The sequence below is a fragment of the Haliotis rubra genome, unplaced genomic scaffold, assembly GCF_003918875.1.
Source record: "Haliotis rubra isolate DU_JTF1 unplaced genomic scaffold, ASM391887v1 Scf33, whole genome shotgun sequence".
NCBI lineage: Eukaryota > Metazoa > Mollusca > Gastropoda > Lepetellida > Haliotidae > Haliotis > Haliotis rubra.
This window is the reverse complement of record NW_025767002.1, coordinates 2556628-2572667: the sequence shown is the minus strand read 5'-3', so window position 1 is coordinate 2572667 and position 16040 is coordinate 2556628. Positions and strand designations below refer to the sequence as shown.

The 16040-nt window shown below is 39.6% G+C and overlaps 1 protein-coding gene across 1 annotated transcript in view; it reads right to left on the bottom strand.

The window, feature by feature from the left end:
* Positions 1-5486, bottom strand: part of LOC124284165 (UPF0764 protein C16orf89 homolog) — a 37939-nt gene extending 32453 nt beyond the window's left edge. The window contains exon 1 of the mRNA XM_046720227.1: positions 5068-5486. Coding sequence (XP_046576183.1) covers positions 5068-5269 — 202 coding nt within the window. The 5' untranslated portion in view covers positions 5270-5486. The remainder of the gene's footprint in view (positions 1-5067) is intronic.
* Between the last annotated feature and the right edge of the window lie 10554 nt (positions 5487-16040).

Below are 16040 nucleotides of genomic sequence, written 5' to 3'. Positions count from 1 at the left end.
CGGAAATCCTTTGAAATAAGAAATCCATTCAGACAATGTCATAAACATATTTAGGAACCATTTGTGTTTGGGAAAAGGTGAGCGCATTGTGCCTAAACTGTGGCATCTGTCACAAACACACGCACAGTCAAGTCAACTGTTTTGCAAAACACAAAACATACAGTGAAATAGGCTAGGGAATTGCATCAGGTATCATTTTCATCCATCGTGTGTCAAAGTTGGAAACATCTTCATCATGCCTATTAAACCTTTTCAATAGTTACTAAAGCCTTGAGATTCTTATGATTTTCGAAAGGGGTTTCCCCCAACTTATTAAGCATAAATCTACCTTTACAGACATGGTTCTGACAAAGCCAGAAGCATAAGCACGGCGAATTCTAACCCGGTATCATAGGGTTCTGATACGCTGAAGAAAGGCAACTCTGCACTGCGGAAAGACGATTTGGCCACTCGTGTTCCCTGTTTACAATGATCACAGTGTAGTTTGCACAGATAAACTAAGACAACACGTTTAAATCACCCTGAAGCTGATTGTTAACATTACCGAAGGCTGAATATTGTTTAATGTTTTTTAACAAATACATGTGCCAGTCGATAGTTCCCGTATCTCATGTCCAAACAATGTGGACAGCAACTGTCAATCAATGGTATTTTTGTACTGGGGCTGTCGTGAAAGTTATCAAAATAAATGGCGTAACAACATTTGCTCTGTATTGCATTTGGAGTAAATGTAAATAACCGTGTCTCGTTAATCTTACTCGTTAGGGTTGGCATTTTAGCCGGTGTAAAAACTGTGCAATATGGGCTCTGTTGAAGTGAAAAACAAATTAGAGAATGTTTCGGCAAAGCGTTGCTTGCCCGTCAAAGAAGACACATGTAACTTGCAACCTTGAAGACCTCACTTATTTATGATTCAAGGGCGGTGGGGCTAGCCGAGTGGTTAAAGCGTTCGCTCGTCAAGCTGAATACCCGGGTTCGATTCCCCACATGGGTACAATGTGTGGAACCAATACCGGGTGCCCCCCGCCGTGATATTGCTGGAATATTGCTAAAAGCGGCGTAAAACACTCAGTAGGATTCAATATGTGAATCCAATTTCTGGTGTCCTCCGCCGTGATATTACTGGACTGTTAAAAGCGGCGTCAAGCGTCACTCACTTAATATTTGTTTGTGTGTCAGAGGCATTTAGCAAAATATATCAGAGTGACATGTTCGAAAAGTAATATTTTGAAAAGGTCCATGGCCGCTCGAGATATGTGAAAATACACGTGCAATATATATTCACCGATACCTCAATTTTTTCTTAAAACCCGCTGTAACCTCCCATAGGAGGCATGATTCGTTTGATTCAAGATAACATGCTATGAATATGTAGGGACATGTTTATGACGCATAGGGCAGTCGGAATAACCGTTGCCACAATTGAAGGGCCGTTATAAGCTTTTTGGTCAAAGTGCTTTTTTATCAGGGTTACCTCAAAGGCTGAAGTAAATTTCTAATGTTACAGACATTGAATGTTCATTCATTGGGTGTACATTTTCAAGTAATATTTTTTAATAGTACCATAGCAATTCTCGCGGTCGTTTAGGCGAGCAATTGACTTGCCTTTCCATGTGTATATGACGTAGGAGCGAAGGATCAGATTAACACCTAGAGCCAGCCTAAGGTATGATCACTGTTTGATAGATGTTCATAAACACATGCGTATGATATTGTCTGAATCGTAATTTAACATTCTGTGGCTATTAAAAGGGGTTGGTCGTTTATAATTTCAAAAAGTGAAAAAGCACTAAACCTCAGATGTCAATTGCAAAGTGTGCACTTAAAAACTAGGTCGACCCAGGTGATGTATGTCTAAACAGCAGCAGAAGCAGCAGCAGAAGGAGAAGTTGAATGCTTACAAACTGCAGCCTAAAAGATTGCTAATTAGTAGCTGAGCAGGAAAGACCCAAGTTTTATGGTGTACTACCAAAACCTAAAAGCAATGTTTACAAGACTTAGGAGATACATGTAATTACGAAACCTTTAAACGTACATTAGTTTAAAATATCTTTGACTATACCAGGCTCATAATTTAGTTAGAATGACTAAACATTTCGTTTGTACGACATAAATGTCTCGTTTCTGAGTCTTACTATTTTGTTGGCACGAGATATGTATCTCGTTTCAACGTCACAGATTACCTAACCCTAATCCTTTAGGTTCCATACACATTTTGGGGTTCGTATGAAGGCGTGATATATTTAGGTGTTTCTTTTCATTCTCAATTACGTATTATTTACTTTAATGAATGGGTTTTTAACGATGTGTCGTATACAGGTGAACATAGAATAGATGATTGCTTAGACGGGGGAGGTCAATGATTGAATGATATCATCCGTGCATGTCGTTTTATCCCAGATGCAAATAACATTTCTCATTATACAATTATTCAATATAGATGAGTTGTCTCGGGTTACTTACATTAAGGTGGGTCAGGTTGCACAGTAGATTACCGTGATGCATAACTGCCAACACGCATCCATTAATGGTTATCTCATGAAATAAGGTTTAAATGGAAACATTCTTATTTTGTGGATTCATTAGCGACAATAGAAAAATGCATTAATTCTCGATTTCGAAAGACCGCTTAAATCAGAAACATCCCAAATGTGATATCTTAATGAGAATTCCCTTTCTCAATTGAAACAAGTAAAATATCATCTTGAACCTGAAACCTCATAGAAGGGGAAGAGAACGGATTCTATGCCATTCTGGAGATTATAATTGAATCGACCACCCTGTTTACTGCCTTAACAAGTATGGTTTGTGTTTAAATTAAAAAATAAGAAATAGCGCCTAGATACCTTAGGGCTGTTTCCACATGAAGATTTAATGAATACAAAAGAGAACGACAAATCAATTAGTTCTTTGTGGAATTAATGAGTTATCCCAATGACAACCAATGGCAGTTTGACATGTTAGCTGGTAAAATGTTACTGCTTTTTAGTATTTTATAGCAGACATCAAGAGGAATTGCTGTCTTATCACTACCGCAGTTCCATACAAGTGTCTGATCAGTGTATTTCTGGAACAATCAGTGCAATATCTAATTCCACAAAAGTAAGAACAGTTAGTAAATCCTTTTAGTGCATGTTGAATGTGTTTTAGGTAGATTATTTAATGTACATTTTAAACGTCAAGACGAGGGAATGATCAGTCTCGATGTTCTGATGAAACAGATTGTATTGAGTGTAAAAGGAAACACAGTGATGACATGATATGAACGGGACAATGAAATCAGTGATGACACCAGGTGTTCACCTGCTTTATAGTGAGTTTGTTCAAACTTGCCTCTGTTCACCCAGCAGGAAAATGGGTACCCGGTGGAAAAGGTCATGTGACTATAACCTTCTAGCGCCTTACAGGTAGCTTGGGTTATCCGGGGTAATAATGTGCTGTGCTGTTGATTGTTAGCGCTATGACTGACTGAGTGAGTACGGTTTTACGCCGTTTTTAGCAATATTCCAGCAATATCACGGCGGGGGACACCAGAAATGGGCTTCACAAATTGTACCCATGTGGGGAATCGAACCCGGGCCTTCGGCGTGACGAGCGAACGCTTTAACCACTAGGCTACCCCACCGCCTCGTTAGCGCTATGAGCATACCTAGTTAGGAGTTTGGCGCTATATAATTGGACACATTTAATATTATTTTAGAGATGTCAGTAGACAAACTTTATGGATAACAATTTTGTATATTTCCTGAGTGTGCCGTTTCGATACAGATTCTTGTAACATTGTCAAGCTAAAGGTCTGTCTTGTACTTTCCAACTTCTAAAATGGAATCAACGAAGGTATTCAGAAATGTGAGTGAGTGAGTGAGTGAGTGAGTGAGTTAGTGAGTGATTCGGGCTTAATGTGGAAAATACAGACATCAGTTATAAAAACACGGACTGGTTAAAATGATACCTAACGGTTAACATTGTCAAAACAGTTCAGCCACTGTATCAAATGATATGTTTTTGTAACAATATTTTTTTCTTTTTCAGTGTCCATTTGCTATTAAAACAATATATTTTCACACATTTCATTACGTGAGACATCTGAAACTTGAAATGAAAGTTGACATTGTGTTTTTCATTTAACTGAGAATATCGATCACGTACAGCCGAAAGTCTGCGTTAGCTGATCCCAACGTTGAATTATAGATATACGATATATTTTCCTGTTTCGTTTAAAATCAGACGAAGGATATATCGCGAGCAGCACGTTTTGACACCCACATAACGATGCGATCTAAGATTAACATACGAATGGAAAGTATAAACTCGTCATCAATCAGACTGGGAAGATGAATGGATCTTGGAATAGCCATCTGCATTGTAATAGCCATGCCTCGTTCATGGACTTGTGTTGGGGAATCGGAAGTAGTGACTACGCTACCGTCATTTATTATAACATTGGGCAACACGATTACAATAACAGAATCGATCGAATTCATCATGTGGTAATACACTGTTATACCACAAATCATTGTGATTACCGAATAGAGTGGACATCGTTTGTATGCATAACGCTGTATATATGCCTGGAAGTAGAAATGAATATTTTCTACAAGTATTTGTTGGACGCATTCTTGACTGACACATTCTATCATCCATGTAATGCGTATGTGATTTGTTGGTGAGCACAGGTTTAAACATTAGGTCTTTGAACGGCATTTAGAAGTGATACACACGAGGAAGAGAGTTTTATGGATGTCAACTTCTTTATTTTGAGGAACACAACGTTTCGGAGTATATCCTTACTCCTTCATCAGGTGAATTCAAAACTCTCTTATGTTTAAACATTATTACTTCGCAGGTGGGAGTCTATAGCGGACACTTCTGAAAACTTTTGTGTTAACTGCTGACAGTCATTGAAACCTTGAGACGGATAATGTATTTGAAACATTAAAGTTACAATGTAAGTTCTATACGTTGTGCTTGTGACACGATAATCTTACTTTTGAATTGTACTTTCGCTTTGTTGAAACTTGAAATGTTTAAACTATCGACATAGAAAATGAAGTTCATCAAATTTACCTTCAACGATCCTTGTGCCAATAATGGCATCCAAGTTGACACTTCGGTACTCCTTGCTGAAGAAGGCCAGAGTGGCACCCAAGGCACTAAGGGTACGGTCGAGAAGAACATCAGTGTCGTTGCTGACGACGGCCTTAGCTTGTGTAGAAGCCGGTACCCCGAAGAGTAGCAAGCAACAAACCGCCTTAGCAAAAGCTACCATTTCTACTATATACTTTCAACACGTAATCTTTGAGGCAGCAGTTGGTTCCTAATCGTCATCTTCTAATGTTGTGAAGATATACCCACTACACCCTGCGTGGGTGACTGGGCTGTTCCTATTGGTTGCGGAGAGAACACATACGCAGAGGGGCAGTCTTCCTGGCAGTCACTGTCCTGCGATCTCACGAGAGTGTCACTCTCTGCATCAAATCCCGTCATCGATCCACGGCGAGCGGACGCTGCTGCGCTTTACTAGACAGACAGCGAGCTCAGGTTTCCGCTGTCCGTACAACATTACCTGGATTATACTAATTGTTCCATATTGTATGGCGGTAAACTAGCCCCTGGACAGGGATGGTCATATTAACAGATTCAAGGCCCTTTCATTGGTCCTTTTGCGCTATTCAAGGAACTTGTGATATTCTAACTATAATTTCTACTTACTTGATGCTAGGTTGTGAGCCGAAACTTTAGAAGACCGAAACGAGCATGGAATTTAATTTGCCGTCATTCGAGTGACGATATTTCATCACCGCAGTCTATGAAATTGTACATAAACGGATATCTGTTATGTTCGTTAAAACCAAAGGTACTTTGACTACATCTAGACTGTATGATTCTCTTTATTAACAATCTTCCAAATATTTTCATAGTATATTTCCAACTTTTCACGACACGCACTGATTCTTTCAATGATGATAAGAGTTCTCTGAGAAAAACTCTGACTTCTGTATAGGCGTTCATTCATACATTTACTTCACCGTTTCTTTCCAAATGGAAAAGCATTGAATATATTATTGATGGAATGTTTGCTATATTTCTGTTCTCACAGACAGCAGTATTGAGGTTTAGCAATTACGCTGCTGTCTGGGCTCTCAAGGGATCAATGTAACTCCGATAAACAGAGATAGCTCTTTTGTTCAATGAGATTTCAGAATAGACTGACTGCTTCAAAACATTGAACCACTGAACCATATATCCTTGACATCTAAATAATGAAAAATACTCACACACCATTATAGTCAAAAACGTTGAACTATAGTTGATCCTCAACAACGAGAGAGAGAGAGAGAGAGAGAGAGAGAGAGAGAGAGAGAGAGAGAGAGAGAGAGAGAGAGAGAGAGAGAGAGAGAGAGAGAGAGAGAGAGAGAGAGAGAGAGGTATAATCCATCCATGTGACTTTATCGATGTAATAGCCTTTCCATTTTTTACAAAATTAATGCTTGTGATCTGCAGATGCTGTGAGAATGTAATTCGAAACGAGATAAAGAATCATGACATCATCCAACATTCACATATAGATAGTCATCCTCACTGACAATGTGTGAGTGAGGGAATGCTGCGGTTTGTCAAGGTCAGCAATATTTAATCAATATAAATGTGCCCAGAAAAATAATAAAGTCTGAACAATGATACCTCATTCATATTACAGTGGACTACTGTTCACCACCGTCGGGAAAAGATGATACCCAATCAACCAAACAACCAGATCCCAGGACAAGCATTTAGTTTGGTTTCTATGGCCTGTTATACCCTCTGGGACCTATTATAACTCAGAATCCCAACAGGAGTGTATGCGAAGATATAAACAGGTTTGTGAAACAATACGTTTCTTTGATAAAATACAATTCACATTGTCCGTAGTCGTCAAGAAAAGAAACGGGACGTACAGAAGTTGACACTTTTTGTCCGCGGCGGACAATATGATCATAATCAGTCCCTGTCATCTTGTAATGAAACGCATCACATACCCATCAAATGTTACGTGACATTTGTCTACCACAGGACTTCAAGGATTTGACAACGTACAGCATATAAAAGGGGTCATTTCATAAAAATGGATGCCTGAATTTCTTTGAAACATAAATGGATTTTCTTCCAGTTTGGTGACGAACAGTGCGTGATGCTGTCCTGTGTTCTTTTTAAATCCGGCCTCCTGATCTTAAGCTTAATACTAAATAATGCTCTTCGTACTTTTAGAAAACATCGCCAGACTACCGGCTCTTCAGAAGCAATAGCATCACACGGTACAGTGAATCTGCATCCGAACAAAGAGCATCTGCTCTCTTCCTTCCTATTAACGCGAAACTCAAGACATTTAACTCCGGGAGATGTATATTGCATTTCCTTGAAAACCTCCCTCCATCCGAGTGTGTTCCATCACACGTACTACGGCCAGAAATAGACTAATTTTAATTAGCGGTCGGGATATCAGCCAACGATGGCCCTCGGTGACCAGTTATTAACCACTATGTGATCCCAACGCAACAAGGGATCTGACCAGGTTCCAATAAGCAACTGCAGAAGTTGTTGGGAGCGTCAGTCAACACCATCACGTAACCCAATGTGATAATTCTCCACCACAGTCTACCTCTGCCACTGTGGACAAGTCGCAGACATGATCAAGCCGTACAGTGTCACTTCAGGAAAAGCAATAAGACCGGATGAGATTGTAAATCTTTATCTGGTCAAAGAGTTAGAAGGTCCTTCGTGATTGCAACTTGTTACTGACATTGATAGGAAACACTGCATTGAATGCTAATGGCAGAGGTGGCATGTGTGATAAGGTGATTAACTGTATTCGTACTGTCAGAACGAAGGACACACTCCTCAAATTTTCCGTCATGGTTCATGGTAATCAAGTACATTTATCAATTGCCAGTATCTCACACAGTATAACAATTGGCTAAATGACGCGAGGCTTAAGCAAATTTGCAGACGAATGATGTATGATCTTCAATACGTTTTCCTTGGATTTCGTCAGGATAAATTGGATCCATTGGTACCATTCTTCATTTCCTGGAGACACTTTCGTCTTTCTTTCCTCTTATATTGTGCAGTAGAGCAGCACATTGACTTGCGTGAGTTACGTGTCTGAAATCAACGCCTCTCCCCGTCTGACCTTCATCAGCCTGGGAAACCATATTGGTAAAATGGACACTCCCATAGGCATGTGTGGCCTTTCTCAATTACTTAATGGTGAAGTTATTTATATTTAATATCTCTTATAAATGTCTCACATGATTCTCCTGGACTACGTGTTCATTGAAAAGCGTATAGAGTTCAGGAATGTTCGTTTAGTTGTAGAATATTATTTCAATTTTGATTCACTAGAGACATATCTCAAAGTGTTCCAAATAGATAATTGCCTACTCATCTTCAAAAGTTTCGACTCACTTAAAACATTCACTATATGTTTTGTTATATATGTATGTTTCATGCATCAATTTGCTGAAAAGCACGTGCAAATATCGTGCATGTGAACAGCTGCGTTGTGGTGTACAGTTATGTTAAGAATTCGCCAATTTTCACTGATTTTCTTCATTTACTGAACTCATGACAATAATCTTTTCAACGTTACGAATTGGTTTACAATACATCAGTTCATATGTAAACATACCTTTAAACAGTATGGCATATTTTGCAAAATTTAGTTTAGAACAGTTGACTGAAGTAAGTGGCTATATTTACACTAGAGAGTCTAAACTTTTGATGAGAAGTATATGAGACATGTAACACATATTCATGAGCTCATTAGCTAATGAACTCATCAGCTCATCACCAATGCCCTTTCGAAGCATATATGGTAAGCATATGGTAGAGTGAGCTCTGGATTTCATATAGATGTATTTATGTTGAGATGAGGCTCAGAGCCAAGTGGTTGAAGTGTCAGGATTAAGCCCCAGTGTGAGTCCCAGCCACTCACTCACTCACTCGTGTTAGTTGCCATTATTGTCAATAATACTGCGTATACAGACCTCAATAAACCGAAACAAATACACAGTCATTTTTAAGTATATAACAACAATCAAGCTGAACCCTTGCAGAAGTTGACCTTCTCAGTTAAGAGACCCTTAGGTTGTACCACTAGAGACGGTCTATTCATTTTCTGAATTAACAGAGATCCCATTACGCTATGTTCCTCGAAGGTAGCTATCTATAATCTAGTGATAGCTGATACTCTTACGCGAAGAGTTTTGAAAACATCCCGACAATAACAATATTATGTTAAGGATATTTCAATTTGGAAGGATATTTTAGTTTGGCATTCAAGTTATTAGTTTAATATTTGTAGATATATGTTTTCGGATGATTGTAATGTCCCGATGGTTGAATTTGTATTTGAAATAAATATTATTTGATGCTTTAGAAATAACGGTTGTTTCGAAATGGCTAATAACATTGAGAATGGACTTTAAAATATATTGTAAACATCTTGAGGCATAATCTAATTTGGAAATTTGGCACAAAATGTCCACCGTGTGTATTTCGTACAAAGAAATTGAACTAATATCAAATACATTAATTTTCAATGAAGTATAATCCCATAAAATATTGAGAAATAGCATCACTGCTCAAGTCGTTAATATGAACTATGAGCAAACCTATTTCAGATCGTCAGTTTGATCTTTAAAAAAAGAGTACCAATCACTTTTTACTACTACTTTTTCTTCCAACCCGAAAAAAGATGTGTCTACTGCGGTGTCAGTTGATTATATCCGTTAATTTGATTACGGCGCAATTGTCTGAAGCTGCTGTCGGTTTAAATTCCCTGAGCACAAGGAGGTTTTCTTGACATAAAGTAAAGGAAAATAGCCTTTGAACTATGGAACACTAACAGAGGTTGTAAACCACTCCATTGTTAAATTTAATGTTTAAAGCATTATATTTATGAGGACTACTTAAATCAAAAGTAAAAGCTGAAGAGGTTTTGTTGGTGTAAGAACAGTTTCAAATGATAGGAGGGACGTGACTGACTGACTGACTGAGTTTGTTTTTACACCGCTTTTAGCAATATTCCAGCAACATCACGGCGGGGGACACCAGAAATAGGCTACCCCACCGCCCCAGGATGGACGTGTGTGTGATGTGTGATAGTTGTTGTGCTCGATGCTGGTGTAGAGTCATTAGCGTAGGTTTAAACGAAAGCAGTTATCACTAGTCTGACTTCAATATGCTGAAAACTTAATGTAAAATTAGTCGGGCCTGCCACACAACTGCTATTACTAGTTTACTACTAAAAAAAGTGTAATCCAAAATATATCGTATGTTATAGTTTAGTACGGCTAGTATTATTGGTAATAATACCAATATGTAATAGTTTTCATATAGCAATATTGTGGTCATTTCAATTGGTCTGGTCCAAACTAGATTGTTTACAGACCGATGTCATATACCTGAGTGTGGCGTTAAACAACAAATAAGATCATAAACGGAATGTACAAAACATTTGTGTTAAAATAGATATGGATCCATTACTAAGTGTATGTGCAAAATTGGTGTAATTATTATTTCGTTAATTTGACAATTTTGCAAATATAGTACCGACATAATATACTAAGCAGCAAAAGAAACGTCATTTTGGAATTTTCCTTCGCAGAAACGGATAACTGTAAACTCATTAAATGTTTTGATTGTATATTTTTGACAACATTTCCAACTTTACCTGAGCAAAGACATTCTTTCCCAAACTCAGAATTGAACCCAGGAAATGGTCTCAAAACCGCAACCTGATCTCGGAGATGGTACGGTGTTCTCCATGTTTTTCATGCAACTCATGCTGCACGTGCTGTTCACATGGACCAGCCCTATAAAATGCACCCCTAAACCTGGTTGAAACACTCACATTACAACGTCAGCAGGATGCCGCGACTCACGACAGCTCAGAGGAACCAGGCGCTAGGAAGACCAGGTCAACGTTCGGACCATCTACAGGCTGCAGCAACGTTTCCAGGCCACCAACACTACAAATGATCGCCCCGTACGGGCAGACCAAGGGTGACCACAAGACGACAAGACCTCCATGTTGTGCGACAGTATGTACAGAATCCCTTCTTGCAGGTATCCGAAACAGCACGGATGTGTTATGGAAAGAGACTCATGAGGAGGTGAAAACATCATGGTATGGGGTGGAATAGGCCTGAACCAAAGAGTGGGTCATGTGGTGTTCCAGAACCTTGGTCCAGGGAGAGGAGGCGGCATCACAGCGGTGCGCTACATCGACCAAGTTCTCAGACCCCACGTCATACCACATTTCCGACGTCACCGGAACAACATTTTCCAGCATGATAACGCCCGGGCCCATACTGCCAGAGCTACACGGGACTTCCTACAGCAGAACGGTGTCAACATTATGCAGTGGCCAGCCCTTAGTCCTGATTTAAACCCAATTGAACATCTTTGGGATGCAATTCAGAGGAGACTGTATAATGTCATACCAAGGCCGAACACAGCCGATTTATTGCGCCAGGCCTTTCTCAGAGTGTGGTTCCAGGTGCCAATGGCCTTCATCAGTCGATTGGTGCACTCCATGTATAGACGTTGTGCTGCAGTTATTGCCTTTTGTGGTGGTCACACTAGATACTGAAGTCAAGAGTCTGAATGGACTGCAAACGTTCACGTAATGTCTTGGAATTGTGATGAGTTATTCATTGATATGTCAGAATATTGTACACAAAAAATGTTTTTGAGTCGCTTATTATGTCAATTTCTGTAATGATTTGATAACACTGCCTATCTAATTTTGAATTCGTACTGACGTTTCTTTTGCTGCTGAGTATATATTCACACATATCATATACATTTCCAGATATTTTCATTAATAGTCTGTATACCACAAAAGAACCTTTGGGTTAACTAGTTAATATATTTGACAAAACCCCGAGAATGCAAAAGTTAATGCATGTACACACAGTGTGCGAAACAGTTTCCAAATTTTGCTAGCCAGTCGGGCTAGCTATGCCTGAAAGTTACTAGCCCACAAAATGAATCACTAGCCCGAAATATAAATGTACAAACTAAGCAAAAGATTAAAAAAATAGGTAAGATATTGTCGGCATGACGCGGGTTTCATCAATAATGGTAATATGATGAACATGTTTATCAAGCCATAATGTATGATTTAAAAGTGTGTTATAACTTAACAAGTCGGAGAAAGTGATATATTTACAAAATTACCCCATGAAAATTCACTAGCCAGTCGGGCCAGTGACTGTGGAAATTGACTGGCCCGACTGCATTTTTACTAGCCACTGGCTAGCGGGCCATTGTATGGATCAAATATTTTAACTGTCACCCATGAGACCTTTATGAATAAGTGAATTGCCCAATGTTATCATGATCAATGATTTTGTGTCCAAACACATTTCCACTGCTCATATTCATAGACATAAAATGACTCAATAAACCATACTGATGATTGGTGTTGTGTAGAAGTTTACGCCATCATGTTCCAAAGTGTGAATCTCATCTTATCTGATCTTATCAACCAATGGTTTGATGGTTCACTTGGAAAATCCATACCTGGCCTGTTAAAACCCAAACATTGACATTAGAAAAACATTCCAGTTCCTAATTTTAATTAGATAAAATTAGGTGGTGAATCCTCCCTGGAATTGTAATTGTGTGAAGAGCGTGAAATCCTGACTGACACCATGTGTATGGAACGTAGAACAAAAACCCTCCGACATGAAAACAAAAGTCCTTTGGGTAGAGATTACGTATCTCTTCTGACAGGCCTTTTTTATACGGATATCTGTCGCACTAATGTAGTTCAGCATACTTTAAACACTGAAAAAAAACCCCATTCCGTATTCATAAGAATTATCTGCTTAAAAGCAAAGTACGAAAGAACATTCAATTGGCATGATTTCATGATTTCTTTAATTTGCAAAACATTTCTTTGAGCATTTCATCCATCACACTTCGAAAGAACTTTTGAAGGTTTTGGAATACTTGTTTGTGTGGCACTGACCTTAGTCAACACACGGGGCTACAGGTACATGTACACTGCAAGGAAGCACCTGCTCATAATGGATGCGGTGCCATTACTGTTGTTATACAGTGCTTCGTGGAAACCTGGTAATATCGTTGACAGTATTTTGCAGCTGGTTTCACTATTGTGACGTTTTTTCGCAAACCGTTGGTGTCATAGGCTATTTAACAGAGTTTCCCAGTTAACTGGTGTCATCACTTACTCTGCAATGTTTTGTGAATAGCCTGTGTCATCACAGGGAACTGGTAGTCAGGCTCGCTGACTTGGTTGACCCATATATTCGCATCCCAGTTATCGATACCAACCAACAAACCAAACAACCAACCAACCAACCAACCAACCAACCAAACAAACACCAAACAAACCAACCAACCAACCAAACCAACCAACCAACCAACCAACCAACCAACCAATCAACCAACCAACCAACTGCAGTGGTCCGCAATTAACTGTCATCTCATATTCTGCAATGTTATGTGAACAGCTGGTGTCATCACGCGCTTTACAGTGCTACGTTAACACTGCTGGTGTCATAACCCGCTTTACAGTGGTCCGAGACCCGTGAAGTTCCAGGTTAGGATTGGTCTTCAGCAACCCATGCTTGTCATGAGAGGCGACTAACGGGAACTAGTAGTCAGGCTTGCTGACTTGGTTGACCCATGTCTTCGCATCCCAGTTGCGTAGATCGATACCCATGATGTTGATCACTGGATTGTCTGGTCCAGACTCGATTATTTACAGACCGCCGCCATATAGCTGGAATATTGCTGAAAGCAACAAACCAACTAACTGCAGTGGTCCGCAGTATAACTGTCATCTCATACTCCGCAATGTTTTGTGAACAGCTGGTGTCATCACGCGCTTTACAGTGTTTCGTGAACACCTGGTGTCATTATAACTTTACAGTGGTTTGTGAACAGTTGGCGCCATCACCGTTTTTACAGTGTTTTGCTACAACAGGGTGTCATCACTTTCTTTAAGTGGGTTTTCGCGTAATAACTGGCGTAATCACTGTAACCCAATGTAGCTTGATTTATCATTTTGTATTGATCTGAAGACTTCACTGCAAATGTTTTCAATGTGAATGTGATACTTGGCTAGAAGCGAAACCACATGAAATGCATCAGAACCATTACGACACTAACAAAACACCAGCCTTTTCTCTGATAAAATTGTGAATCAGCAGATATACTCATGCCAATAATGGTTGTCACCCCCCTCCCCTTACCCCAACCCCGGCCCCACACCCCACACCCTCTCCAATAAAAAAAATTGAAGGGGGTGACAACCATTATTGGCATGAGTATATATACTTCCTTGGCTTTGGGTCAGATCCTCGGACATTCTAGGACCAAATACAAGCAGATGACCAGCACTCAATGCCTGAAATGGTTCGTTATTGGTTATGTCGTAAAACAACTCTCACTCACTAGCAAGACGACCGAGTATTCGTGTGTTTAATGTGAAATTGTTTGAATAAACGCATATGGCGAAATTGTAAGTTGAAGTATTTTTGGCCAAAGTCGCGCAATAAAAATATCTGATAGGGGATTTTATATCTCGATCAATGATTAAAATCTGAAAAATTCATATTTGCCGGCACCATAAAGATGAAATATGTTTACTTTGGACGATTTGCCTGTTGCGTAATCGAATCGATTGGCCTTTTAGCAGAAAATGGCGGAGGAACACAACGTTGTTCCTTTGTACCATCACAGCTTTTAAACTACTAAATGAAACTGTAAAAGATAAACCTCGCTTCGTTTCAGCAACTTACAATCTTCTGAATTTGCTATACCCTTTACCAAGAACATTTTTTGAGTCTCTGCGTGGTGATGTTATTATTATTATTATAGGATATTTATATAGCGCACATATCCAGGCAACTATTGCATGCTCAAGGCGCTGGTATTTTCCCCTCGATCATTGGATGTCAATCTCAACGGCACATCGTATTATCAATCTCAACTTCCTGGGGAGTATACAACTCTTGTCCAAGACCATCTTCCATTATCTTCGGCGTAGGGAAATAATTCGATGAAGAGAATGTAACTTAGATAAACATATTGATGTGTCATTGATTTATTGAGACATTCCTCATAGGTGAAGGTTAACGTGAGGTTCTTAGGAAGGATTCACGTTCTGTTATTTGACCATCGCGATGGTTCTCCGCAAAAGCATACCTATCCTCAATCGGTGTCGTGACTAACCCAAACCATTACTTACCAACACCATTTATCAACAACATGTTATATCCAACATCAACTATGCAGTGTCCTCAACATGTACAAACTTCTCACAGTTATTATCGGCGGGATCTAATTACTGGGCAGCTGTTTAAAGCGGCATAAATCTGATTCATTCACTTACTTAATGCTTACCATCATCATATACCCAGTATTCACATCATGTACCAACATCGCATTAATATTGGGCCATACCGCCTACCATCACCAACTGTGTACCGAATATCCACACAGCCTACAACATCATCTACCCAATACCTACAGAGCCTACATCATCACCTTCTCAATACCAGCACAGCCTACCAATATCATCTACCCAGTATAAAACACCGTCAACCAACATCACTTACTCTATACCCACGCAGCCGTGAAGATCCGGGTTAAAATATTGATCTTCAGTAACCCATGCTTATCGTAAGAGGCGACTAACGGGATGGGGTGGTTAGGTTCGCTGACTTGGTTGATACATGTCATCGGTTCCAATTGCGCAGATCGATGTTCATGCTGTTGATCACTGGATTGTCTGGTCCAGATTCGATTATTTACAGACCACTGCCATATAGCTGGAATATTGCTGAGTGCGGCGTAAAACTAAACTCACTCACTCACTATACTCACGCCGCATACCCACATCACTTACTCTATACCTACGCCGCATACCAACATCACTTACTCTATACCCACGCCACATACCAACATCACTTACTCTATACCCACGCCACATACCAACATCACTTACTCTATACCCACGC